Genomic DNA, 15,705 nt, shown 5'->3' on the forward strand with positions numbered 1-15,705 from the left:
GAGTAATTTAGATTTTGTAATTGTCTCTATCCCTATCTGGCACTACATTCAGGACTTTGAGGTTAAGGATAGAACAGAAAGTGATCATTTTCCACTAAGTCTATTAATAGAAGATTCGTTGCTGCAGGGTGATGTGGGTACAGTGCTAGCAGACAATGGCCCCAACACAGAGATACACGTTAGCAACAATAGACGAGCCCTCAAATGGCCATTTATATTGGACCATGGTGAGATCCTGGCGGAGATATACACACTCCTTGCAGGGTCTTTTGATTCATTTGTACGTTCTAATGATATAGAAGGAAATCCCATTCATTTTATGTCTTTGCACAAAAAAAATTTTAACGAACTTAAAATACTTGTAACTAAAATGCCCAAAACACCCCAACAAAAAACACAGAACCTGTCCAATAGTAAACCATGGTAGGACGGAATCTGTAGGGAATCTAAAAAGGCTCTCATTTTAGCTATAAAATCTAATATTTTACCTGAGATAAAAACCGCTAGGAATAATTATAAGCAAGTACAAAAGGTCTCTAAAAAAGCCTGGGAGGAAGAACTATGGGCCGATATGCTGTGGGCTGTCAAAAACGACAATGTTGGTTTCTGGAGGTTAGTTACCAATAGGAACCATGTAGGGAGAGTGGTTAAAGACGTCCATTTGGACGAATCAACTTGGGTCAACCACTTTACCAACCTCTACAAAAAATATGAAGACACTGGAATAGAGGTGAATGCTCCATTTCTTGAATACCCCACAGAGTGTATAGGTTTTACAATAGCCGAAACAGAGTCGGCAATTAAATTAGTAAAGTCAGGTAAAGCACCAGGCTTGGACAAGATACCTGGTGATCTTTATAAACATGACTTAACAACCTGGGCACCATATATAAATTACTTGTTTAATACATTATCCCTTTGCTTAGATTTCTGGAAAGTTGGCGTGGGGCAGAAATTGTTTTAATCTACAAGAAAGGGGATCGGATGGACCCTTCTAACTACCGGCCAATCAGCTTGTTGGACATCCTCCAGAAAATTTATTCACAACACATATTAACCCGTGTCAGTGATTGGATGGACGAGAATGCAATTTTAACGAAATTTCAAGCTGGGTTCCGTAGTAAAGTAAGCACAATTGACCAGATATTCAGATTCTGCTGTCTCTATTGGAAATATGTACACATCAAAAAAGGTCATTTATACGTTGCTTTCGTTGACCTGAGAGCAGCGTTTGATTTAGTGCCCCGCAATCTTCTATGGAAAACATTGAATGATGTAGGATTGCCAAATAGCCTCTTGGTTCAGATAAAAGAACTACACGAAAGGAACTTTGCGAAAATCCGATGGGGCCCTAATGGGGAATTAACCCAAAAAATCCCTATCGAGCGCGGAGTCCGCCAAGGCTGTGTTTTGGCCCCCACACTTTTTTCACTCTTTGTGAATGACATCCCAAAACATCTAGAAGGATGCATAAATGACTCACCTAAACTGAATGGTGAAAGGGTGACATCATTGTTGTTTGCTGACGACACTATTTTGATTTCCCAAACAAAAAGAGGCCTCCAGGCTTTACTTAATTCTTTTAGTAGTTATTGTAGGAAGAAAGGCCTGGAGATAAATGGGAATAAGACCAAATGTATGTCCCTAAATCCACAAAAAACAGCTAAAGGACGCTTAATTTTGGATGGAATTGAACTAGAATCAGTCTCGCACTTTTCATACTTGGGTGTTACCTTAGATTCGAAGTTCACCTGGAGACCCCAAAGGGAAAAAAGTAAGCTAGCATTTATTCAGAATGTTAAACCAATCCTTAAAAAACAAAGTCTGAGCACTAGCAAAGCGGTGTCCCCAGTAGTTGATTTAAATTTAAGGTTCAACCATGAGCGCTGTATGGCGCAGAAATCTGGGGGCCAGGGTCAAAAGATTCCTTTCGCGTTTTGGACAATAATTTCATGAGGAGTTTGGTAAGAGTGCCAAGAGGCACTCCTTTAGTACCTCTTGAATTGGACCTGAACGTCAAAAGGACTGACCATTATACAATAATCCGCCCGTTGATGTTATGGGTTAGATTATGGAGAGTGCCCGAACTACAGGACTACAGGGATGGGTTAAAAGAAATTATGGAATATGGTAACTCATTAACTATCCCATGGATAAAGCATGTCAAGATTTGGTTTACAGAAATAGGTCTAATTCATTTCTGGGAAAACCCGGAACTTCTACCACCCAATGCAAAATTAACTTTAAAAAGGGCATTTTGGAGTTGCATGGTAAGCAGGGCAACAAATGCTTCGGTTGCTGGAACTCTGGTAACAAAAGTTTTGAGCTTTAAGGATGAACCTCTATTCGAGACTTTTCTCGATGAGATAGAACCTCCCCTAGCCAAAACACTTTTTTTTAAATTTAGGTACAGCAATTTGCTGATTAAAAGCACATTAGCACGATGGTCTAGGAGGACAACTGATCCGTCCTTGGAAGCTGATGATCTATGTACCATGTGTGAATGCGAACATCTTTAAACCGAGGCTCACATGTTTCTCATTTGTCCTGCTTATATAAACACCCAGAAAAAGATGGATCAAACCACTATGCTTACTGTTAGGTTTAAACTCATGTAACCAGGCTCTAAGAATACTTAAAACTAACACTAACCAAGTAATAATATTCAGTGTTTGCCGATTCTTACATTCAATATTTTTTTAAGGAAAAAAAAGGGACAACAGTTATAAATGATTGATGTATGCTCCCATAATTGACCAGCAGATGATCCACCCAAAGGGGGGTTACTTGGTATATTCTAAAGGATGTGCTTACATTTTTTTTCTTTTTTAAATATATGTATATGTGCAATTGCTTAAAAATGTTTTTTGTTTTTTTTTAAATGTAATGCTTTGTGCTTGACTCTTTTATGGCATCTTTTGCCGAAATAAAGAAATTTTGATACTTAGTGCCACGAAGCCGTGGCAAGAACCTGGATTTCTGAATCTGCCTAAAAACAGTGGAACAATACCACTGGGTAATTCAGGATTAACTGTCTCAAGAGCATACCAGAAGTTGGCCGATTAGTCGAGCAAGCAGTTCTTTTCTACAAGAAATGAAGACACAGAGTGAGTGTCTGGGACTCAATTTCAAGAAAGGGGCACTGTGGGGGAGCGAACAATCCTCCGCTACAAGAAACGGGCACAGTGGAGGAGAGGGCACTCTTCATCTGCAAGAGATGCCCACAGTGGGAGAGTATCCAGGCTCAAGATATGAATGCAGAGCTCATCGGCAGCTGGATTCAGCGCCCATAGAAAAGAAACCCATAGGCAGGGCCCCTGAAATGATGCGGCCACTGTATTTTTGGCATAATTAAGGATTCGCCACATTGGCCACATAATCCATTATCTGCTGCATAATCCTCAGATTTTAACAAAAGAAATAGTTTTTAGCTTAAAACGGAAAGTTACTAAAAACATGGCGATATTTGTTCACACCAATTGGAAGACCTAATTTCCGATTTTGGATGTAAAACTGGCACTTATGCCGTGAAATCTTTGTGCAGATAGTATTAGGAGTAAGAATTACAAAATAATGAAGTAATACAATCACAAACTGTGCCACACTACGCCGCATAATTTCTTTTTCTTGTCGCATAATTTAGTCTGCCATGCCAAATAATTGGTGCTCACCTGCCGTATAATTCCAGTGGCCCTGCCCGTAGTATTTGAAATCAGTAGAAGACCGAAGTGAGCTGGTTATGTATGGAGTACACATGCTCTTCTCCAGTCATTCGCGTCACTGGCAGCATTAATCTTGAGCTCAGTCCAGGGGACCAGGGGACCGGGGAGGGGAGGTGGTCTTACAGAAGGGGCCATAGGCTTAGCTGCTCTTGTGGAGAAGCAACAAGTTCCCTGAAAAGGCACCTGCACTGTTAACGTAACCCTAATATTGCACCCAAGATTAATCTGCCCGCCCTGTTAACACCCAGAAAAGTCTCTCAAAGATCCCCATTGCTTTAATGGTTGGGTTTCTGGTACAGGATCCACCCGTCTGATGATCTGGCTCTTCGCCAAGCGCCTCCGACTGCCCGATAGACCCGCTCTTTGAGATCGTCCGACTATGGCTCTGCTCCTTCAGAGAAAACACGTCAGTTTATAAACACAGTCGAAAACCTACTAGGTTTACTGGTTTTATCGCTCTACTATTAAATAACTTCCTAATCTTTACTCCACGTTAGTTAGCCGAGTGCTGGTCTAGGTTTGATGTAAACAAATGTCCAGGTTATTAATAAGCAACTAGTCATGGTAGTTATTGCTGCTCAACTAGCAAAGCTAAGCATGCGGCCCCCTCTACTAGTTGGCAGCCTGAACCATAGCTCTCCCCTATTCTACTTCAGACAGCATCACACAGGAGACTCGGTTGCTTCTGGGTACTGAAGAACAAAGACCAACACGTTTCGATCCATACAGGCCCACAAACCGAAAGAGATGTCATACTGGGAAGAGAACAGCAGCGAGGAGCAGGGACTGGGCCGCCAGACTCTCCTCATGAAAGCATTTTAAGACGAAGCTTACCATCCATGGAGTGAACTGTCTCGAAAGCAACAATCTTCGGGATGGACGGATCGGACTTCTTCAGGATGTCACGGAGATGGCCAACATCGTTGTGGCGGAAGACGTACTTGGGCACGCGGCTGTTGCGGATCCCCATTATCATGGAGGCGTGGTTCCCAGCATCAGAATAAATCTCACAGCCTTAAAACAAGACACAAGGATTATTTTCATCGTAAAAATAATTACATTTTCATCATTCTTGCGACAAAAAACAAAGTAGCAAAAATATACGCTTTTTTTTTTTTAAATGGAAAGAGCAAATGGATGCCATGAGTTCTAAATCCCTTTAGTCGCGCAGACAAATAAATGCAGCCACATAAGTGATCTACCGACCCTTTCGAGGTGGGCTCCTCGCTGCTTTGGCCAGAAGCAGGATATCAAACAGTAGTTCAGTCATGCATACATGTGCATGTATGTGGAAAAGGTCTAGTACAAGCCTCGCCAAAGGTAGCGGAATATCGTACAGAGTCAAAAGGTCAAGTTCTGCTCAGTTACTGCAGCAGAAGGTTGGTACTATGACCAGGGCAGGCACCTACTTCCTTGTGACCGCGTTTTGTAAAGAGGCGTTTCTTGGAGTAGGGTCGGGGTACACCTGATGGGGACGGGGCATTGTTACAGAGCCTTGGTGCATAAACGGAGAAGGCTCCTGCCCCAATACATCCTGGCAAGACACTAGCAAGTCACTTGTGACATTACACAGACTGCGCTGCTCCTGGAAGAACTTACCCGGTAACATTTTAGCCAGAGTGAAAAGGGTGGAGTCGTTTGCGACAAAACAGGACGTAAACAACAAAGCTGCGTCTTTGCCGTGGAGATCAGCCAACTCGCGCTCAAGATCGACATGAAATTTACTGGTTCCAGAGATGTTCCTTGTCCCACCTGCTCCGGCGCCATGCTTCTTTAGAGTTTCCCTGTTGGTAAACATGAAGGAGTGCAAACAGTTAGTAAACTTCTCTAGATCCCATGAAAAGCAGCATAGCGGGATCTGGCTGTGCCCCATTTACAGGGGCGGTAACCCGCCCAGCCACAATCAACACAAATATAACTTTTGTTCGTGAAAGTTAAAGAAGTGGGTTAAGCAGAGGAGGAGAGCCAGCCATGAGAACGAGTGCAGAGGAAACAAACACTGAAGTGTGCTTTGCTCTCAATGTTCCTGTTGCAAAGCAGGCTTTGGGACTGAAGTGAAGAAGAGGACTCAGGAAGTCACTGGAGCAGACAACAAGAACTCGATTTAAAAAGGGACTTCATGAGGAGTCTGCCTCGTTAACCCTTCAGGGCCGGCAGGCCCCCGCACAGTTTTACATTTAATAAAAGGCGCACATCTCTAAAGGAGGCCAAGCCTCAAGAGAGTTCAGCCAAACGCCAGGATCCATCTTGTGTGCAAACAGACGATTCAGGCTTGTTTGGGGAGGTAAAAAGGGCGGAAAATTTCAGTCCATTCAATACATACATTTCTATACACGGTATCAAACACTCATGGAATTGGAGTAAGTATCCTTTTGGCCCTGAAAAATGCCCCATATCAATCACGTGGCTCTTACATGGGTAGAAACATGTTGGCACTTTCAAAGGATGATGGAGCCAAGGTACCCCTGAACATCCAGTCATTTGTTTATTCATATTTTAATAAAGTATGTGGCAGCTCACAATAAAGGATATACCTGTGGTATGCCTCGAGGTATTTTTTTTATATAAAGTGGATTCCTGCATTACCCAGGAAGAGAATATATCTTTAATTGCAGTTGCGTCCACCCTGGTCATACCATCTTACCACAGTGGGCCGAGGTGGCCAATGATTAAGCAAACAGCGTTACGTGGGTGAGACCACCGCATCCAAAATCTTTTGTTTGACCCACAATGGGTCCAATAGCCTGGGGACAAGAACTTTGGTATAGGAATTACTCATTCTGTCAATAGACTCGTCAAGATTTATGAAGGGTCTCGGGAGGAAGTACAGTGTCTAAATCCTCCCTTTCACTCGGTGAGGTATGAGGATTGTTTGGGGGACGCCCAGAATGCATTCTTCTTGGACTCCAAATACTTTTGGTGCCTTCTTAAGTCTGTTTCTTGGCGTCTAGGGTGGAACGGCAAGCTTACAGTATATCAAAGAGAGTTTCCTTGCGCTGGGATGTGCCCACTTGTTTGAGCACCCGGAGATAATTGTGAAGAAAGACAGAAACTGGGTCCAGGACTGGTTTTTAAAGCATAAACAAGCTACTAGGGAAGTAACGGAAGTGGCTAAACCAGCAGTCCGAGATTATTGCATCATTCAAATGGTGCCCACTACTGCCCCATACTTATTAAACGTGATTAATGTGTATGAGAGAACAGTGCTGTTTTATACTGCATGATTTTTTCTTATTGTATGTATCTTTTCTGATCTGCCTTCGGGAGATCGAATAAAAACAAATACAAATGCTACAAGCTACAGCGGAAACCCCATTGTGGGATCGTAACAGCCTGGGAGAAGTGAAGAGGGGGCGTAGCCACACACAATGGCACCCAATAGGAATAGATACGCTGGGAGACGTCGGGGGGTGGTGGAGGGGGGTTCACTACTAACTGTTAGAGCGTTGGAGTAAGACCAAGAGGAGATATTTCGAAATCTGCAACTACAGCACGTACTAAAGTGTCACCTGCCCAACAGGGAACAAATGCCGGAGTACTCCCCTACATAGGACCGGCTGCTCCTGGTCCCTATGCTCACTAAGGCAGTCTCCTCAGTATATAAAAAGATAATGAACAATTCACCGGATCCTCTTATCCAACTGAGGAAGGCCTGGACAGACAGCTTGGGCCTCCTGGAAGACAAGGGATGGAGGGAGGCCCTGCAGAGTCCTAGGGAGATCGCCACCCATGCTCGGTGTCGCTTGCTGCAGCTTCGCGTGCTGCACAGATCGTACCTCTCTATATCCAGGATACACGAGACGAGTCCCAGCGAGTCAGCCAAGTGCACTAGGGGATGTGGTAACAGAGGCACCTTCCACCACGTGATCTGGGACTGCCCTTTAATACAATGCTTCTGGAACAGGGTAACAGGGGTGATGAAGGAAGTCGCAGGACTAGCAAACCCACTGGAGGCAAAATGTTTTTTACTAGGTATTGAAGGGGAAGGGAAATGGTCCAAATACCAGAGCAAATGGCTGTCCACCGCTGCAGGGGTGGTGAAACGTAATTCAGCCAGACTATGGGGAGCGAACAGACCCCCGACGATCAGAGAGTGGGAAGAAGACCTTGACTGTGTCAGTTGGCAGAACGGGAAACATACCAGGCCAGAGGTTGCCCCCATAAATTTGAAAAGAGTTGGGGACCGTGGATGCAGCATAGGGGGGGGGGGGGTCAAAGGGGTAGGATAAGAAGGGAGGAATGGAGGGCAATGGGCAACCTAACACCATAAGTGGGCTGTCGATCACTCTCTCTCCTGTACAACATGCAACTCTCGAGGGTGACACAAAGGTAAGCAGCGAAGGGCAGGCCCCCTGCGAGTGGCCGACAACGCCTTTACTGGATGTGAAACTTTACTTGCTGATCTCAAACAACTGCTCAATAAAAAGATATTTTTATTAAAAAAAGTATTTTTCTTCACAACTTGATTTTTTTTAAACCAAGAATTGAGATTTCAATTATTTTTTGTTTATATACTCAAAAAGCCACATTTTGCTCCCATTCTCATAGAAAAATATCAAGAAAGCATCTCCTCACACAGGCATTCGGTTAAAAGAAAATAAAAAAATGTAGCATTCTCTTGTATCGGTTTTCTTGGAAAACTTACATATGCAGAAATGTTCTCCGACATTCATAAACAGAACAAGCCTTGGGGAGACGTGAATAGCAGGAACCATGCATTATAAAATCTGCTTCCTCGAACGAGCATAGAGAAGACTTGATGTATTATGCAGCGCGCTTGCGCTTCTGAAAATAGAAAGACTGCCAACACCACCACGCCGCCCTCTGGTTCATGTGCACTGAAGAACTAACTTTGCATTATTGAGGTATTTACTGGTATTCACTCCAAACCAAAAGAAATGACGGTGCACAGGCAGTGACCCACGTAGAGGCCATCTCTGCCCGCACGGTGCACGTAGGGGCCATCGCTGCCTGCACGGTGCACGTAGGGGCCATCTCTGCCCGCACGGTGCCCGTAGGGGCCATCGCTGCCCGCACGGTGCCCGTAGGGGCCATCGCTGCCCGCACGGTGCCCGTAGGGGCCATCGCTGCCCGCACGGTGCCCGTAGGGGCCATCGCTGCCCGCACGGTGCCCGTAGGGGCCATCGCTGCCCGCACGGTGCCCGTAGGGGCCATCGCTGCCCGCACGGTGCCCGTAGGGGCCATCGCTGCCCGCACGGTGCCCGTAGGGGCCATCGCTGCCCGCACGGTGCCCGTAGGGGCCATCGCTGCCCGCACGGTGCCCGTAGGGGCCATCTCTGCCCGCACGGTGCACATAGAGGCCATCTCTGCCCGCACGGTGCACATAGAGGCCATCTCTGCCCGCACGGTGCACATAGAGGCCATCTCTGCCCGCACGGTGCACATAGAGGCCATCTCTGCCCACACGGTGCACATAGAGGCCATCTCTGCCCACACGGTGCACATAGAGGCCATCTCTGCCCGCACGGTGCACGTAGAGGCCATCTCTGCCCGCACGGTGCACATAGAGGCCATCTCTGCCCGCACGGTGCAGCTACTTTAAAACTTGGGCCTGGATTTAGACCTTGGCGACTGGTTACTCCTTCACAACGGTGATGGATATCCTGCCCACCGAAAAATAAATCCCCAATATCCTATGGAATCCAAATTCCAGCGGACGGGAGGTCTAAATCAGGCACTTGATAGATCTAAAAGAAAGAACCCACCAACAGGCTTTTGGGTAAAAACATCCTTCTTGCCGCTTCTTCAGAACTGGGACACACCAAGAGTTGATCGAGGAGGGCAGCCAGTGTGGGGAACCCCAGAAAAGGTGAAGATGTACAAAGCAACAATCCCCATACTCCTTCGGCACCATTCCTCCTACAGGTGGTTACAGCTCCACAGTTTTGTGCTTAGTCACATGAGGACACTTTTCAAGGCCGCTTGGTCGTCTTAATTAAGGACAATTTTAAAAACAGCAATACTCACGTGACCGCTGAAAGGACGCGAGGGTGGCGACTCATCCCCAGGTAGTCGTTGCTGCACCAGACGGACACCTCCTTCTTGCTGACCAGCGAGTCGGAATAGTCGTCCGCCATGGGGAAGGTCCGGCTCCTCCGATTCACAGTTTTAAACACACGGTAGGTGTGGTCCTTCTTTTTCTCGTCAATCTTTTTCTCAAAAAACTGGTCATACAGGAAGGTGTTAACAGCTGCAAATTAAAAGGGACAGAAAAGTTCAATAATTTGGGACTGAAAAAGAATTGCACAAGCTCTGCTTTTTCTTCAACGCATTTGCCACCGCAGACTAGAAGTGCTGGCGTGAGGCATGGTGGCGCAGGAGCCTCCCATTGCAAGGCGACCCACTGCCGGCGCTCTCCCGCTGCACAGCCGAACGACTGCCGGCGCCCTCTCGTCTCAGAGTCAACCCACCGCCGGCGCCCTCCCGCTGCAGAGTCGACCCACTACAGGCGCACTCCCGCCAAAGAGTCGACCCACCGCAGGCGCACTCCCGCCAAAGAGTCGACCCACCGCAGGCGCCCTCCCGCCAAAGAGCCGACACACCGCAGGCGCACTCCCGCCAAAGAGCCGACACACCGCCGGCGCCCTCCCGCCGCAGAGTCAACCCACCACCGGCGCCCTCCAGGCACCCTACCGCCACAGAGTCAACCCACCACCGGTGCCCTCCAACGCAGAGCTGACCCACAACAGAGCTGACCCACCACCGGCGCCCTCCAGGCACCCTGCCACCACAGAGCTGACCCACTGCCGGTGCCCTCCCGTCGCAGAGCCGACCCACTGCCGGCGCCCTCCCGCCGCATTCAAAGTAGACCCACTGCCGGCACCCTCCCGCCGCAGAGCCAGTCGACTGCCGGCGCCCTCCCGCCGCAGAGCCGACCCTTCGCCGGCGCCCTCCTGCCGCAGAGCCAACTCACTGCCGGTGCCCTCCAGTCGCAGAACCGACCCACTGCCGGCACCCTCCCATCGCTGAACTGACCCACTGCCGGCACCCTCCCGTCGCTGAACTGACCCACTGCCGGCACCCTCCCGTCGCTGAACTGACCCACTGCCGGCACCCTCCCGTCGCTGAACTGACCCACTGCCGGCACCCTCCCGTCGCTGAACTGACCCACTGCCGGCACCCTCCCGTCGCTGAACTAACCCACTGCCGGCACCCTCCCGTCGCTGAACTGACCCACTGCCGGCACCCTCCCGTCACTGAACTGACCCACTGCCGGCACCCTCCCGTCGCTGAACTGACCCATACCTTTATAAAAAGTATGACACCATGCCAAAGGTCCCCGGCGACGATGCCGTGTGCCTCAAACATCCTATAGACTGTTTGGCATTCACATTAGGAGAAACTGAGGCAGCAATAAATTTAGTAAAAAATGGTAAAGCGCCAGGGCTAGATAAGATACCAGGGGACTTGTATAAGCATGATCTAAAGGTTTGGGTACCATACATAAATTATCTGTGTAATAAGCGATCCCATAGCCTAGATTTCCCTGAAAGCTGGAGGGGGGCAGAAATTGTTTTAATTTTTAAAAAAGGGGATCGGTTGGATCCTTCTAATTATCGGCCAATCACCCTGATGGACATTCTCCAAAAAATCTACTCGAGACACATCTTAACTCGTGTCAATGACTGGTTGGAGGAGAATGCAATTATAACAAAATATCAGGCCGGTTTCCAATGTAAAGTGAGCACAATCGACCAAGTATTCAGATTTTGCTGCGTATACTGGAAATATGTGCATATTAAGAAGGGCCATCTATATGTTGCTTTCGTTGATTTGAGAGCAGCATTCGATTTAGTGCCAGGTGACCTTTTATGGAGGACAATGAGTGAAGCAGGGTTCCCAAGCGGACTGTTAGTACAGATAAAAGAACTGCACGCAGGGAACTTTGCTAGAGTGCGATGGGGCCCAAACGGGGCACTGACTCAAAAAATACCTATTGAGCGTGGCATCCGCCAAGGCTGCATATTGGCCCCTACACTTTTTTCCCTTTTTAGGTCTCGCCTGTCGATGCGCATGGAGCTTGCGAGACTATTGGGGCTTAAACAGTCTTTAACCAACTTGCAAGGAATCGTGGCGATTCCTTGCAGTGCCCGTGAAATTCAAGCTCAATGCGCATGCGCATTGACATTAAAAGCGCGTGCACATGCCCCCAGCCGCCTGGATGTCTTTTCCCTCAGCCGCACTCCTCCCACACCCCCGCTCCGCCCCCTCCCCTGTCTGCCGTGTCGCATTTCTTCAGGGCACTTTCTCCACGGCCGCCAGTCCACATCAAAGGCTTCCCCAGCACTGCCCCACCCATCAATCACCATCCCACTGCCACCCCCCTCCCTCTCCATATGGTGCGCTCTGCCTCAGGCCTCTGAGCCGTCCCTACGCTCCCCACCCACCCCCATCCTTCACACCCTTTGTCATTACTTTGGCCCAAGCCTGAGCCATCCCTACGCTCCCCGCCCACCCCCCTCCTTCACACCCTTCGGCACCACTCCGGCCCCGATCCTGAGCCGTCACTTATTCACGGCCGCAGGCCATGACTCGCATGTACTTCTGCTCCCCGCCCCGCCTCCTCTCTATCCCTCGCTCTCCTTGTTTTGTTCTCATTCTCGCAAGCTTTTACCAGCGGTGTCTCTTTCCCTCTACCCTGGTTCCCTTCTCCCCCTCTCTATCTTGTTCCACTTCTGACCCCTTGTGTATATCTCCCTCCCGCTGCCCTGGTTTCCATCTCACCCTCGATTCCACTCCACTTCTGTGTGTGTACCTCGCTCTCCTCTAGGTTCCGTCTCGCCTCCCTCAATGCCTCACCCCTGTGTGTCACTCTCTTCCTTGTTTCCGTCTCCCCTCGCTCTGCCTTGACGACTGACACCCCATGTGTCACTCTCCCCCCTCTACCTTGTTTCCGTCTCCCCCACCCCGATCTCTTCCTACACTTCTTCACTTTGCTTGAGAAACATTCAACCTTTTTTATCCTTTAAGGCTGTTTTTTGCATTTGCTTAAAACAAAGCATTCTCTGTGGAACTTTTGCTTGTGTTATACTGATTTTAGCGTTATTGTATATTTTTGTTTTCACTGTTGCATACACTTTTTTTTTTTTTAAACTAATGAAACCAAGACCTTTTGCGTCAGTTGTTCACTTATTTGCATCTCATTGATGCTGGGAACGAAGAGATTAGTACTGCAGGCAGCAGCAGTGCAAGCTTTCATTTTAAAAAAATTAAGCCATTTGTATTTGTTATATGAATACATCTAAGTCACGTACATACAAAACATGGTGCATTACAAATGCTATAAGTGTCACATTTGAAAAAGTTAAAAGTATTGGCATTGTAAATGACAAAGCTATTAATTTTGCTATTTTCAAGACCAACACAAGTCATTTACAAAACCAATAGCTCCAACTTTTCTAATGCGAGACCTATTGCATTTCCAATGCTTGTTGTGAATGACATCCCCGTACACTTAGAGGGATGTGCAAATTATTCACCGAAATTGAACGGTGAAAAGATAACATCATTACTGTTCGCGGATGATACCATTTTGATCTCACAAACCAAGAAAGGTCTACAGGCACTACTCAATTCCTTTAGTGACTACTGTAGCAAGAAAGGATTGGAAATTAATGGGATAAAAACTAAATGTATGGCCCTCAACCCTCCAAAACCAGATAAAGGCTGCTTAACTCGGAGTGGTGAGAAACTGGAATCGGTCCCAAATTTTTCATATTTAGGGGTTACGCTAGATTCTAATTTCTCCTGGCGGCCCCAAATTGAAAAAAGTAAGTTGGTATTTACATAGAATGTAAACGCCTATTCTTAGGAAACAAGGCCTGAGTACTAGCAAGGCTGTGTCTCCAGTGGTTGAGTTATTTAAATTTAAGGTACAACCAGCAGCACTGTATGGCGCAGAAATTTGGGGGCCCATGTCGAAGGACTCCTTCCTCGTCATGGATAACAACTTTATGAGGAGTCTGGTAAGGGTTCCAAGAGGCACTCCGTTAGTGCCACTTCAGCTGGATCTAAACATCAAAAGAACAGACCACTATACAATAATTAGACCACGGATGCTATGGGTTAGACTTTGGCGGGTACCTGAACTGTATGATTACAGAGAAGGTTTAAAAGAGATAATGGGATTGGCCAACTTGAATACCATACCCTGATTAAAACATGTTAAAACCTGGTTTATTAAAATAGGCCTAAATCACTTTTAGGAGAATCCAGATTGTTTACCGCCGAACCCAAAATTGGTTGTAAAAAGGGCTTTTTGGGGTTTTGTGTCTAACCAATTAACAAATATGACTAATGCTGGAACTCTAGTGGCTAATTTTCTGAGTTTCAAGGATGAGCCTCTTTTTGAGACTTTCCCTGACGAAATTGAGCCCCCACTTGCCAAGATATTTTTTTTTAAATTAAGATATGGGAATCTTTTGACTAAAACAACCTTGGCACGCTGGACTAGAGGGTCTAATGGTGTAGATTCAGTGGCAGATGAAACTTGTATTATGTGTGAAGATAAACAGAAAGAAGACGACCTTCATATCCTTTTATTCTGCTCTGCCTATGCATTGGCCAGAAGAAAATGGATCAAGCCCTTATGTTCATTAATAGGAGTAAGATCCTGTAACCAAGCCTTAAGAATAATTAAAACAGACAACACAAACAATAGTATTCAGTGTTAGCCGATTTCTGCATTCAATATATTTTCTGAGGAAAAAAAGGACTAAAGCTGTAATGCCAAAGAATTAAGTTTATATGATTAAATGTACGCTAGAAATACCATAAGGACCGTTGGTATTTAGGTACTGTATTGTGTTCAGAGACAACATTTTATTGGGGAAACTAATTCTCCATTCTTTTATATCTTTCTCTTTTAATCTACATATGTTTTATCTATATCAAATGTATTAAAAAATGTGATTTAATGCATATTATAATGAACTGTGTCGTGACTCTTATGGCATCTTTTAAGCCGAAATAAAAAAATAAAAAAAATTTAAAAAACGGACCCACTGCCAGCGCCCTCCCGTCGCAGAACCGACCCACTGCTGGCACCCTCCCGCTGTACAGCTGATCGACTGCCAACACCCTCCCGCCATAGAGCCAACCCACCGCCGGCGCCCTCCCGCCGCAGTCAACCCACTACCGGCACCCTCCCGCCGCATTCAAAGCTGACCTACTACCGGCACCCTCCCGCCGCAGAGCCGACCCTTGGCCGGCACCCTCCCGTCGCAGAACCGACCCACTGCCGGCGCCCTCCCGCCGCAGAACTGACCCACTGCCGGCGCCCTCCCGCCGCAGAACTGGCCCACTGCCGGCGCCCTCCCGCCGCAGAACTGGCCCACTGCCGGCGCCCTCCCGCCGCAGAACTGGCCCACTGCCGGCGCCCTCCCGCCGCAGAACTGGCCCACTGCCGGCACCCTCCAGTCGCAGAACTGACCCACTGCCGGCGCCCTCCCGCCGCAGAACTGGCCCACTGCCGGCGCCCTCCCGCCGCAGAACTGGCCCACTGCCGGCACCCTCCCGTCGCAGAACTGACCCACTGCCGGCGCCCTCCCGCCGCAGAACTGACCCACTGCCGGCGCCCTCCCGCTGTACAGCTAATCGACTGCCAACACCCTCCCGCTATAGAGCCAACCCACCGCCAGCGCCCTCCCGCCGCAGAGCCGACCCACTGCCGGCGCCCTCCTGCCGCATTCAAAGCTGACCCACTGACAGCACCCTCCCGCCGCAGAGTCAACCCACTGCTGGCACCCTCCCGCCGCAGAGTCAACCCACTGCTGGCACCCTCCCGCCGCAGAGTCAACCCACTGCTGGCACCCTCCCGCCGCAGAGTCAACCCACTTCCGGCGCCCTCCAACCGCCCCACTGCCGGCACTCTCCCGCCTTACAGCCGACCCTCCTGCACAAGGCACCTCTATGCTAGTGCCCGGTGCCCCCTGACAGTGCCTGCCGGGCGTCACCACTGCCA

At 48.1% G+C, this 15,705-nt stretch overlaps 1 protein-coding gene across 3 annotated transcripts in view; it reads right to left on the reverse strand.

Annotated features, from left to right (window-relative positions):
- The window catches only part of ALAS1 (5'-aminolevulinate synthase 1), a 43,793-nt gene that overhangs the window by 11,295 nt on the left and 16,793 nt on the right, over positions 1 to 15,705 (reverse strand). For all 3 annotated transcript variants that reach the window (XM_078661883.1, XM_078661885.1, XM_078661884.1), the window contains exons 5-7: positions 9,711 to 9,933; positions 5,322 to 5,506; positions 4,557 to 4,736 (exon numbers count right to left, since the gene is read on the reverse strand). In XM_078661883.1, the coding sequence (XP_078518009.1) occupies positions 4,557 to 4,736; positions 5,322 to 5,506; positions 9,711 to 9,933 (588 nt within the window). The remainder of the gene's footprint in view (positions 1 to 4,556; positions 4,737 to 5,321; positions 5,507 to 9,710; positions 9,934 to 15,705) is intronic.

The sequence above is a fragment of the Lissotriton helveticus genome, chromosome 9 (assembly GCF_964261635.1).
Source record: "Lissotriton helveticus chromosome 9, aLisHel1.1, whole genome shotgun sequence".
Taxonomy (NCBI): domain Eukaryota; kingdom Metazoa; phylum Chordata; class Amphibia; order Caudata; family Salamandridae; genus Lissotriton; species Lissotriton helveticus.